Source organism: Siphateles boraxobius, unplaced genomic scaffold, assembly GCF_051911475.1.
Source record: "Siphateles boraxobius isolate OS27281-9 unplaced genomic scaffold, OSU_SipBor_1 7, whole genome shotgun sequence".
Taxonomy (NCBI): Eukaryota; Metazoa; Chordata; class Actinopteri; order Cypriniformes; family Leuciscidae; genus Siphateles; species Siphateles boraxobius.
Genome location: NW_027509197.1, coordinates 25,253,851 through 25,266,625, shown reverse-complemented (window position 1 = coordinate 25,266,625; position 12,775 = coordinate 25,253,851). Strand labels below are relative to the sequence as shown.

The 12,775-nt window shown below is 38.2% G+C and overlaps 1 protein-coding gene across 3 annotated transcripts in view; it reads left to right on the top strand.

Annotated features, from left to right (window-relative positions):
• The window catches only part of fgf14 (fibroblast growth factor 14), a 181,843-nt gene that overhangs the window by 85,611 nt on the left and 83,457 nt on the right, over positions 1–12,775 (top strand). Inside the window, exon 1 of one of the 3 annotated variants that reach the window (XM_077216057.1) lies at positions 2,035–3,328. The exons of the other annotated variants lie outside the window; for them this stretch is intronic. Within the exon in view, the coding sequence (XP_077072172.1) occupies positions 3,136–3,328 (193 nt within the window). The 5' untranslated portion in view covers positions 2,035–3,135. Of the gene's footprint in view, positions 1–2,034; positions 3,329–12,775 lie in introns of those variants that run through there. 3 annotated transcript variants of the gene reach the window in all.

Sequence of the window (12,775 nt, the reverse complement as noted above, 5' to 3'; positions counted from 1 at the left end):
CCGGCTGAACGGCAATTGTTTGGGGCAGATCTTAATAATGTTATCTGTGAGTATAGACCCTATAAATGGGGCCAGGCCATTGACAGCCAGGCAGAGAAATGCGCTGTTACCTCGGGTTGAATGTGCAAATGGGTTCACTATGGAGTCTCATACGTTCAGAAGGAGAAAGCATGTAGGTATGTGCACAATCTCATATTCATGACAATGCAGTTGTCTTTCTTTTCTTTTTTTTTCTTTCTTCTTCTTTTTTGAAGTATAGTAATCTCTCATGCGTGTAAGTTGATTCAGAATTTAAATGCTTGTTCCCTATTTGGTCTCTTTTTGTCATGGGGTTTGCTGTGAGGTCCATTTGCCATCTGATTGCCTCCTTTTATTTTGAGTAAACGCTTCTGAAGCGTAAAGTTTCCTGCCATACACTAAAGATGAAATTGGAGAGGAAAAGGTAAAAGATCCAATTCTGTATTCATGAGACTCAGAATAGAAGAACTAAGAAAATGCCACGGGCATGCTCTTTAATTCCTTTTTCTTATAGTTTCCCGCAGTCGCGTTGATTACAGACTTTTTTTTAAACATAATCTTTTGTTCTTTTTCTGTGCACAAAGTCATGTTGTCAGACTATAAATCCTCTATTTTGTATGTCATGTTGCTTGCATTTTTTTTGCGTTTACTATATAAATTTATAACAGCTGCATAACTTGAATGTATAAGCTATTAGCCAAAATTATTGCATTATATAATGCTTTATATCATCTGTTAATGTAATACATTAAATAAGGCATTTGGATTTATATATTTACAAATATATTTACATTTGAATGTCCATGAAGTACAGATGTGTTTATGTTAATGGGTTATTCATGAAACCTAGTGATCTATCTGTGCTATTGTAAATAAATGGAGTCATATTTAAGCTGACAGTGTCCGCTGCTGGCGGCTGCTCAAACTGCAGTGGCTGCTTCACCGGCAATGATGCAGACAGTTTAAGCTCTCATTGTTTTATCAGTCTGGTATTTCTGAGCACATATGATTTGTATGCTTATAAGGTCAGCTTTTTTCCCCATTTTAATGCAATAAGACTTTTGTGAATGTCTATGAATGTGTATATTATTATATTTAAATGCATCTTCCATATTTTTTTTAATATTTTCTCTGTAATCTGCTCAAGCAGTGACCGGTGTGGAAATACCATTCCAGAGTTACATTGTCAGTCTGGTAAAAGGGGTTAAAAACATCAAGGGGATGAAAGACTGAATATTTCATTGCAGCGACAAACAGCAGATGGCCCTCTTGAGTTTTTCTTTTTCTTTTCTTTTTTAAATTCATTCTCTGTGATTGTGTTTCACTGGTGATATTAATCTAAATGAGAAAATACTGCGTGTTATTGGGGCATGATATTAAATTGGCACCCCAGCCCTTATCGCAACACTCATTACCATATGATTAAAGAAACAGACGACAGATATTTAGGCGTATAGAAACACAGACACTCATCCGTACAATGCATTACATAGGTGTGTTTGTCTAAAGCACAGGGAGTCTCAATAGCACCTCAGAGGTATGTTGTAGTCCTGGTTCGTTTTGCACTCGTGCGTGTCGGTGGGCTTGAGTGAAATTAATTTCTCATGCATTCATATTCTCAGGCTTTCTGTCTCATAAACAAAATAAATTGTGCTTGACAGTTCCTAATACAAGCAATTCAGTGAAAAATACATGTTTTTTTACGTCTGAGAGTTGTTATTTAGATATAATATGGCATCGGAATACAATTATAATTAAATATTTTTGGCGCATATGTCAACAGCTTATAGCTTATATAAACAATACATTATATCAGACGATCAGGCGATCAGATGATATAGCCTATATCAGAATTTAATTTTTGTTTTATGTCATCGGCGGGTTTGAATCTTATTATCAGCTCGTGCACACAGAAAACAATGCTTCCGTGCACATACATACGGTCATTAAGTGAAGGGTTGGATTTTCTCGTCTTTGAAATGATGGCAAAGGAGGAGTTTGTCGTTAAGACTTGTTGATGATCCGTGAGGCTGAGGCGGGCAGCGCGTGGTCGTTAAGACTTGTTGATGCCGTTGATCTATGAGACTGAGGCGGGAAGCGCGTGCGCCTCAGTCGCTCCAAACGGTTGGAGACCGAGTTGGAGGATGAAGAGGAGCATTTCTTGTATACGTTTTCTTTCATGGCTAACGTTTGCACTTATGCTGCACATTTGTGTACACCCGCTTCAGTCAAAGACTTTTTAATTTGAGTTGATTTATTTGTTCGTTCCCGTCACACCGGGTAGACGTCAATCTCACCGGAGGCGCTCAGTGTTACTTACATTTCTTCTCTCTCAAGACATGCTGCTTTAGAAAAGGAACAAACGCACATCGCTATTGAATAACCACGCGACCTAGAACATGGGACTGAATGGGGAGTGATCGTCTGAGGAGATCCCTTATCAACACCTTCGTTCAAACTTCAAGTCACCGTCGTTGCGCCGTCGGTTATTCTCAAGATGAGTGAACGTTTGAACAGAACCGGCGTGGATATCTGCTAAACTTGGTGAATATGTGAGACATGAATATGTGTAGTCGCAGGGCTCCACCTGGGAGACGAAGGTGGTCGCGTTTCTCCGTTTGACAGCTCAGAACGAAAAACGTTTTGTTTGTTAAGACTCCGGGAGTGGACGTCGCTGGCCAGGGTGCTGAATTTCATCAGGACCGGGTCAAAAACAAAGGAAGGAAAGTGACGGATCGGAGAGACTCTCAAGCGTGACGTGAATATATTTTCATATTCTATGTTTTGGAGCAGCCAGGCAACTCATGTCAGAATCATATTCCGAAAACCATTGTGAAATCAGGAATGAAAAGTAACCTGCGTGACTTCGAAATGAAAATCGGAGAACATGTGAAATACGGACAGTTAAGTAACACTTCACCTTTGTATTCATTATGCTAATTCAGTGTCTTATTTCGCCGTTCGTGATGTGTGGATATCTCTGATCATCATCCGTGCATTTCAGAGGGCAGAGCACACAAACAGTCGCAAAAATGGGACAATAATTCAGACAGATCGGGCGGTTTGTTGTTGTCTGGGCTTTGTGTGTAAGGAGTTCAACAGCCCTGTTTTTGAGACATGGCAGCTGCGATTGCCAGCGGTTTGATCCGCCAGAAGAGACAGGCACGGGAGCAGCATATAGACCGACCATCCACCAACAGGAGGAGAAAAAGCCCCAATAAGAATAAAGGGCTTTGCAATGGGAACCTGGTCGACATCTTCTCCAAAGTGCGAATCTTCGGCCTCAGGAAACGCAGACTACGACGACAAGGTGTGGGAAGTTCCGTACACAAAACATAATTGTGCACATAAAAAGTCTATGCTATTTCTAATGTCTTGAGATAATACGCCCACATTTCATTTTCACATTCAGCTTTGACGACCAGCGACCTACGGCATTGAGCTGCTGTTTATCTCGACGAGACTAGCTTATAGAGTTTGCATAGACTTGTGTTGTGTCTTGACAGATTTCTTTGACAGACAGTTTTATTTCCATCAGTCTGCAAATCTGTTATTATTTTTTTAACACAAATTGTTAAGTCAGTAATAACACCACGCATTCAATTCGAACCTATGTACGTCATACTTTCAAAATAATTCTCAGTATTTTCTCCTGTATTTAAGGCCACATAGCCTATATCAGAGCTAGATATGATTTTTATACTAAGCTAGATATGTTGCTTGAAATATTCTGATATTTGGCAATCTCTTTCCCAGTCTTTGCTATACCCTTGAGATGTGTTGTTGATGTTGAATTATTAGCACATTTCATGAATGCAAGTAAAGCAGCAGGTGCCCAACTGTTGCAGAACCCCCCCCCCCCCCCCAACTAAATCACATCATCAGTAAACAACATCCAATGACAGCTTATTTGAATGGAAATACAATTGACACAATATTTAGTTTAGGTAAGATTAAAATTAAATTAGATTCGATTCCTGTCACCCCCTCAGTAATAGAGACCTGTTCAGGTGAAAAATGAAATGAAAAAGAAAATGACATGACTTAAATATTTATTATTATAAATGTAAGTATTTATAATAACAACAACAACAATAATACATTTTAATCATACAGCACTTTTATATAGCAATTTTATTTATATAGAGAATACATTTATATTATCAGAAAATTATAAATAATTTCTCAATTTCTACTAAATTGACAGTCAGTTCAGGACAGTCACATATCATAGAGTTAATTGTGTTAACGTATAGTCACAGCCTGGGTGTGAAATACTAATTTTTAGAGCCAGAAAATATTTGTGTGTGTATTGTGTGTACATTTTTGGCTGCATGTGGAAATAAAAAAAAAAAATCTTAAATTTTCCAATAGATGAGCTACAGTCTGATAAAACTATTATAGAGGTGGCGATTTGGCATTCTGTATATCATGGTACCTGTCAGAGATGTCCAGAGGGGAATCTTGCACAAATAAGTAGTGAGTAAAAGATGTAGCTGTTGCCAGGAGAAACTGAGAGTGATGAATTAGCCCTGCAACTTCTTGGCTAACGTGCACCTGTGACGGCCATCTTATTACAGATGGCGAACAGCTCATGGCCTCCCTTTACACACCTAGGTTTAACTTTTTTGGAAAGCTGTTTCTTACAAGGCTTGTAGGTTAAGCTTAACCATGATTTCACTTTACAATTACACGTGGAGAATCGAAAACATTAAAATAAGGTGTCTTTATGCATTTGCTGTTTAAGATGACTACCAGTGCTCACAGCTGGTTAGACAACATTTTTTGAGTCCTTCTGCCTGTTGCATTGTTGCCTGAGTTACTTTTGACGGAGCACCCCCTGAGATTTACCTCATTAATTTCCCATTGCAGCTAGATTCACAAAATCTTCAGTGAGCATTTTCACAGCCTTGAGGGCTCACCAGGGGCTCTGTGAAGCTGAGTGTTAGCGTGCCCACCCTCCTATGGCTCTTTCACATGTAGCTTGTGTGCTCAGGAGAAATCATGGTTAGCTTAGTGTTGGTTATTTAGTTGTGGTCACAAAAAGGACACGTTGAGCATAGCTTTTGAGCATAGCCTCCCATCATACGAGGCAGAGATGCTACATTCGTCTCCATTTTAACTCTGACTTTAAGGTCGTGACATACAGACAATAGGAATATATCCCCAGAGTATGGAAAAGCATCTACAGACCATGAACTAAGACATTGTGCCTTGTGGCAGTGTAGTAACAGAAATCAGAGAAGACAGTAGTTTAAAAAAAATTCCTCAAGCGTATTTTCAGTGTCCTTTCGGTTTGTCGAATGTGTGGCGAATGAACGTTGATAATAATGGCAATATCAGTTTGCCAAAAGAGAGGTGCAATTTTTTTTTCTTCCTGCATTTGGAGGACTAGTGTGGACCTCAGTCTTGTGATTTCATGTTTGGTCAGCGCCCCATTCAAAAAAATTAAACAAGAAACAGTCCTGATATACTGTTTAAATTTGACTTTCTTGACTCTCAAGCAAAATGCTATTATTTACAGCGTATTGGTTTGACTAGATTATTACAGAGATAGTCTGTCATGTTGCATTGATCCATTATCATTGAACATTATCATGCTTTTTTTTTTTTTTGACTTTTATAAATGTGTTAGCACTAGTAAGCACAAGAAAAGTTTTATTTTGGGTTCTCGCTCAATTTTTGCCATGATTGTCATCCAAAACAAATTTCTGGGATCAATCATAAAATATTTCTTTGCTCATAGGGCAAAATTGAGTAAAGAATCAATAGTAACACAGTAGTTAATAAGAAAACCTAAATATCTCAGTATTTTCAAGTAAAGTTTTTCCAACATTGGCTCAATGTCTTGCTTTGGTTTGTAAGGTACCATTTCGATTTAAGATTCTGAAACAGACTGTTCATTTCAAATGCCCAGTCAATGGTGTCAGTTGTTACCAAAGTCTTAGATAAATGTATATTATACAGTCTGATAGTTGTATATTTTAGCTTTTTCCTAGGATTTCACTGGGGTCACAACAACATTGTAAAATTGCAAATTACTTTAGGCTGGCATAGGTATTTTACAATAAAAGTTGATTAAGACTCACTATAGGTCAGATATTGAAATTGACCAACTGTTGGCATATTTATTCTTTTGATGCTGCACCTTTATGCAATTTCAAGCCATCCATGTTGATATATGAATGGCACAATTCTAATAATATGCAGTGGTTGAGCTGTTTGTAAATGTCTTTGTCTGACTTCAGAAAAAATCTGAGAAAAGGCTCCAGACATGAAAGGTCTCCGTCAAGCCGGTAAAAACAAGTACATCTTTCATTTATTTAAAATCTTTTGTTCAAAACAGAGAGGTTATCTTTTTGATTGCATCTCTGAGAGCAATTTTTACCCTTTTTACTCCACAGGACATTTTATGTCCCACGGCCATGAAAAAATAAACATTGTTGTGAAGTGACTGCTTACTAAAATGCCCTGTGGCAAATTCAATTTATAAATTTAGTTGGTGGAAGGTTGAACAGTTCTTTTATAGCAAACTGTATAACTCTAACCTTGTATTCAAGTTTCGCTAAAAGCATGTAGCGAACCAGGAAGGGTGCAGAAACATCTGTATTCAACTGCCCCAAAATTAGATAGTTTTGTGGTATTTATTGTCATTTTGTGCTTCTGCATTTATCCACTATGAAAGTTCAGTGCTCTGATGCTTATCCGGATAAGTGATAAATATGACAGAGATTCTTCACTGCAAGACATGGTTCAACACGCTGTTTGGACGTTATGTGTTGCGTCCAATTAGAATGCTCAATGGAATGGAAGACCACCACTGGAGACTAGCTTTTAATCTCTCTCTATGCTAAGTCTCATTAAAAAGTCTGATGAATCTTGCATACACTCAATTAGTCCTGACTGAAAGTGCACAGCGCCTCCTTTAGTCTTGAGTGTAAGGTGGTGCTTCTTCTTGCACTGTGTAAATTACTGAGCTTGATGTCAGTTCGCCTGTAATGACTAAATTACTCTCCGGTTTGACACGTTTAATTCATTTACGCCATGTTCCACAATGTTACGGTTTTAACAATTATATTGTTATTTATAGAGGTGATATATATATATATATATATATATATATATATATATATATATATATATATGTATATGTATGTATATATATGTGTGTATGTGTATATGTGTGTGTGTGTGTGTATATATATATATATATATATATATATATATATATGTAGTATACATAAGTGCTGTCAAATCTTTCAAGTTTTTATGTATGTGTGTATATACAGTGTATATATATATATTTATATACAGTGTATATATATATATATACACACACAGTATACACACATATATATATATATTATAACATATTATGTTAGATGAGCACTAATATATAGTGTATATATATACATATATATATATATATATATATTAGTGGTGTAACGGTTCACAAAATGTTCGGTTCGATACCATACAGTGGTGTCACGGTTTGGTTCGGTTCGGTTCGATACAATACAGCTAAAAGAAAAATGCCAGAGAAATTTCCTATTTATTAAAAGAACAATTATTTTTAAATAAGTGTGAGTTTTCCTACATCTTGAAACTCTTAGTTTTATAAATGGGGGTAATCTTTGAAGGATGAACAAATAATGTTTTGGTCATCACATTAAAAATAACATTTAAATATGATAATATTTGAGTTTTGAAGTGCTGGAAAAAGATGTGTGATGATGTACTTGAAAGCATTTGACTATTTCTGCCAAACTTGCATGGTTACAGTGAGTGTTACTACAGTAAATCCATGGTGAATGTTGCTGATATGTGGACTTATAACTAGTTCATTCATGGAACAACGTTTCTCCTGGTTTCCACGTCAGCGCTGTTCGATCCGTTAATAACGGAGACATTTTAATGCTTCTCACTAGATCTCGCAGCGATGTTATTACTTCAGTGGCGAATTCAAATGCTTTGTTTATCGGATCTCTCAGCGCTGTGTAACAGTGTCGCTTGATCAAGATCGGCTCACGCTGCACTGATGTTGATGGTCCGAACTGATAAACGATCCGTGAAGCACCAAATAATGAGTAGCGCAGTTTCGTTCTGCTTTCATTACGTTTGCCATTTGATGTTGCGCAACGTTGTGATGGTGGATTTTGGTCAGCAGGAAATATGGTCCAACGAATTGTTCGGTTCGTTCGAATGCGTACCGAATACCGAACCGAAAGCCTCGTACCGAACGGTTCAATACGAATACATGTATCGTTACACCCCTAATATATATATATATATATATATATATATATATATATATATATATACATTTACAAATTTTTTTATTCATCTCTTTTTCATAAATTCTTATGAGTTACATTAATATTTGGGAAGAGAGTATGAATGTCATATTGCTAGTAGTTACATTTTTATGTAATGGCGGGTCTTTCTCAGTCCTTCCTGTGACCATGAATAGTGCGGGTGTGCTTACGAAAGCTGGAAAAGTCCTTCTTCTGTTCGTGAAGGTCTGTAGTGGGTCAATCACATGTGATTTAGTCTGCAGCTGGTACTGTGTGCAGTGAGACATGCCCCCCACCACTGTCTGTCTGAGCTGCCTCCACCTGTCTGTCTCCTTCTGTCTCTCTATCCACCACACACACAACCATGCACCTGCTGCTAACCTTTTATAAGGAAGAATGTTATGAACATCAATCATCTTTAAAAAATAGATGTATTTCCAGAATATTTAGATGTCACAATGCCTGATTCTTTATTCTCAGTGTGACAATAAAGCAGTTTGTAAAGATAGTTTGAGGTATATGATTATGAGGGATAATCCACCCAAAAGTTAAAATTCTGTCAACATTCTCTCACCCTTGTGTCAATCCAAATTGATGAATTTCTTTTGCCTGTGGAATACAAAAGTGGAATATTTTGAACAACATTGGAGCCCATCGACTTCCATTTCATATACGAAAACAAACAAACAGATATTTCTCTAATCTTCTTTCTTGTTACACATAAGAAAGAAAGTCATAGTTTTGGAACAACATTAGGGTGAGTAAAGGATGACAGAATCTCTTATTTTTGCAGCGAGACTAAGGGCGTCACGATTTCGATTTTAAATCGAAATCGATCGAAATTAATTCACAATTTCAAAACTCGAAATAAAAAATGGAATCGTCGATGCTGCCACGCCCCCAAGTCGCGCCCGTGATGAAAAGTTCGGATCGTTTTACTGACTCTATTGTTCAATCTCGTTCATCAAAATTAACTAATCTTTTTTCTAGTCATTTCAGGGGCTTTAAATGTTATACTTTTAACAGGCAAATTCCCCGAACACATCCACCTACGCAATCTTGATCATATTCTGAATAAAGAAATAATTATAATGCAGTCAAAAATGATTTACAGGGAACATTAATAATTACTTGACCTTCCAAGTCTTTTGTTCATTTGTCGCGTGACAGAGACAATTAACGGATCGTTCATGAACGACTCCTCACGGCGCGGAAAAAAAACACACGTGTTGAAAGGCTGTGAGTTCTCTAACTTAGATTCTATGCCCGAGCCCGAACTTGGCCCGACCATTTCCCGTCACTATCCTCGGGCCGGGCGCTTGAGACGTGCAATCGCAATGCAATAGAGTGCGGCGCGGGACTAGATTTGATGGCCGAGTGCCGTGCGAGCGCGGGCGGTAATGCACTCACTCTGTGTGTGCGTGAGAATAAAACGATTCGCGGGACTCCTGCAAACTAGAAATATCTATGAATAAAACATATAAAAACGAATACATTTTTATTTATCTGTTGCAGAAAAGCAACAAGAACAACTGAAACAAAATAAAAAACGATTTACAGGCCAGAGTTTCTATTAATAACATGTTTGCAACGTTGAGCGATTTAGCCAATCACAGACATGTGTGTTGATTTCTTGAACGCAATGGCCAATCAGAAGCATTTAAGATAGACTCTCCTCACCGCTCAAAACGGACTTTTTGTTCAGTGCTGAATTCTGTAAGCTGGCAAATCCTCTAATTATAACAAACAAAGTGTAGACTATATATTATGAAAGATGCATTGTGCAGTCAGCTTCATTGATAATGACAGAGATATGTGAGATTGCAATGACAGCTTTTTAGGAGCAACAGCAACCTGTGCTTAAAAAAAAAAGAAGTAAAAATCGAGAATCGAATCGAACTGTGACCTTAGAATCGAAAATGTAATCAAATCGAGGATTTGGAGAATCGTGACCCCCCTAGGCGAGACAGCCACCATTCAACCCGAAAAGAGTCATGCAACCATTCCAATAATTCCGAAGCTGTTCAGTTAAGCTAAAAAAACTGCATAGTGCCGCTTTAAGCTATTTTTTATGGAAAGGAGTGAGAGATGTATCTTCTGTATGTTGATTACATGGATGCCATTTATTTACATTGATTTTGCTAACATAAGCTTCGTTATGATTTTTTGATGTGTAGAGATAATGTTTCAAAACATATTTTACACCATTTGTGCTGCAGGCATGAATTATACCTCACACTGGATGGCTTGTCGAAGATAATTGTACTATGGTTTTTAGGTGATAAATCAGTTGAAAAAAAATCCCATAGGTATGCATTAAAGGAGTGAGCTGAGTCGTATCTAGAGACCAGAATGTAGACACTCGAGTTGGGCTCTTTTGAATTGGGCCAGTAAGAAACCACCTTGCAACCACACAGAACACCCTAGCAACTACCTAGCAATTAGAGATGCGCGTTTGGCGGTTATAGCCGCGGACTCTGCGGATAAACCGCGGATCGGGCGGATGACGTGACGGAAAAACATATTTTAATTAAGTTCGGGCGGGTCGCGGGCGGTGTCTAGTCTCGTGGCTGTCATCAGCAGCGCCTTGTATCAGTGGATGTTGGGCGGGAAAATTGGTCAAAAACGTTGGTGCGGATGGATGGCGGACGGATGATGAGTTTTGTGATGCGGTTGCGGATGAAATAATAGCCCATCCGCGCATCTCTACTAGCAACATGCTAAAAACAAACAAACAATATAAACCGTAGTAACATCTTGGCATCACACTGGTGAGTTTTGCATGAGCAAGCACCACATATATTTTCTTCAGAAAATGAGGAAATGTCATTTTCCTCACATCCTCTCAATATTGCATCCGTTAGTTTGGGCATGCACATGGAACCATAGCTCATGCCCATCTCTTTGATTGTTCTTTGTTTTTTTCCTCATAGTGCCCATCTAAGTAAATTCTGGGGAAATCTTTGCTGTCTTTAAGCGTCTCAGGATGCTGTCTCAGCGTTATCTCTGTGTAGGGGGAGGCAGATATCATAAAGCACCACTGTGATTAGCATTCTTTGTATCTCTCTTTCCCTTTAAACTCGCCTTCTCCTTCCTTCTTTTGTTCTTTTCTCTCGCCCGCTCTTTCTTTTTCTCTCTCCACCTTTGATGTGACAGTTTCTTCAGCCCTGCCCTAGCGTAACACAGGCAAATCCAGAGCAGCAGGCCAACTGTAAACTGCAGCATTGTACCTACATCAATATGACATGGTAGTTATTTGTTTACCAGCGTGGAGTTAAGCACAACAAGGCTGGTTAAGTGTATCACAGGAGACCCTTATAACCAAATGAGACTAAAGCACTTCATGCTGTTAAAAATCCTTTGGTTTTTTCCCTTCCTGTCTCTTGAAATTGGTGTCACTCGCATATATTTATGTGATTACCCCCAAGCAGTGTTTGCTAAAGCACAACACTGCCTCCCCAGAGTTAAACATCCAAAGGTAGTGTTTTTGTTGTTGTTTCACACTATCGTTTTAAAATCCTCACATACTGCATTTACAATTTTAATGGAATAGTTCATCAAAAAAACATTTACTCTTTCTCATTTCATTATAAACCCGTATGACTGCAAATTTAGCTGATGTCCACATATTAAAACCTGAGACATTATGATTGATTTGAAGACACAATTATTGAAGTCAAACCTGGAGAAACGCGTCTCCCTTTGCAATTCTTCAGACGACTTGGAATGAGATAATTTGGTGTGAATGCTTGTTGCTGTATTTGAACGCTCCTCCACCACATGTCTACTGTATTTAGATGAGTTCCAACAGTGCAAACTGCTGTTCTGTGTCTTTCTGAATTAGCACCGTCTAGTATGCACACGTCCTGTATTCCCTTTGCGATACTTCTGAGCAGACGCATCTGGGGTTCTTCGGACCAAATGGTCCCGAAGAATTTAAATAAAAAAAATGTGTAAAATCATAGCTTCATCGGAATGGTCCGAAATTTGGTGACTTTGTTGGTACTTGGTATATGAACACCCCAAAAAATTGGGGACAGGATTTGAATAGTCTAAGTGGTTGTAAAAAAAATGGTCACACTCAGGGCCTTCGGGACCAAATGGTCCCGCCATAGGAAATGAATGGGAAATTGGCAAAAATGTGACAATACAGAGTTTTTTTGTGCGTACAATCTACAAATCAGCCACGATCCAGAAAAAAAGCACACAACAGTGAAGGGGTGAATCTATAAAACATCAAGAGTGCAAAACAGACACATCCACACACACACACACACACACACACACACACACACACACACACACACACACACACACACACACACACACACACACACACACACACACACACACACACACACACACACACACACACACACACACACACACACAAACACACTTTTATACATAAACAAACGAATAAATTCAGATTACATATGGGTTTTGCATTTTTAAAATGCTCA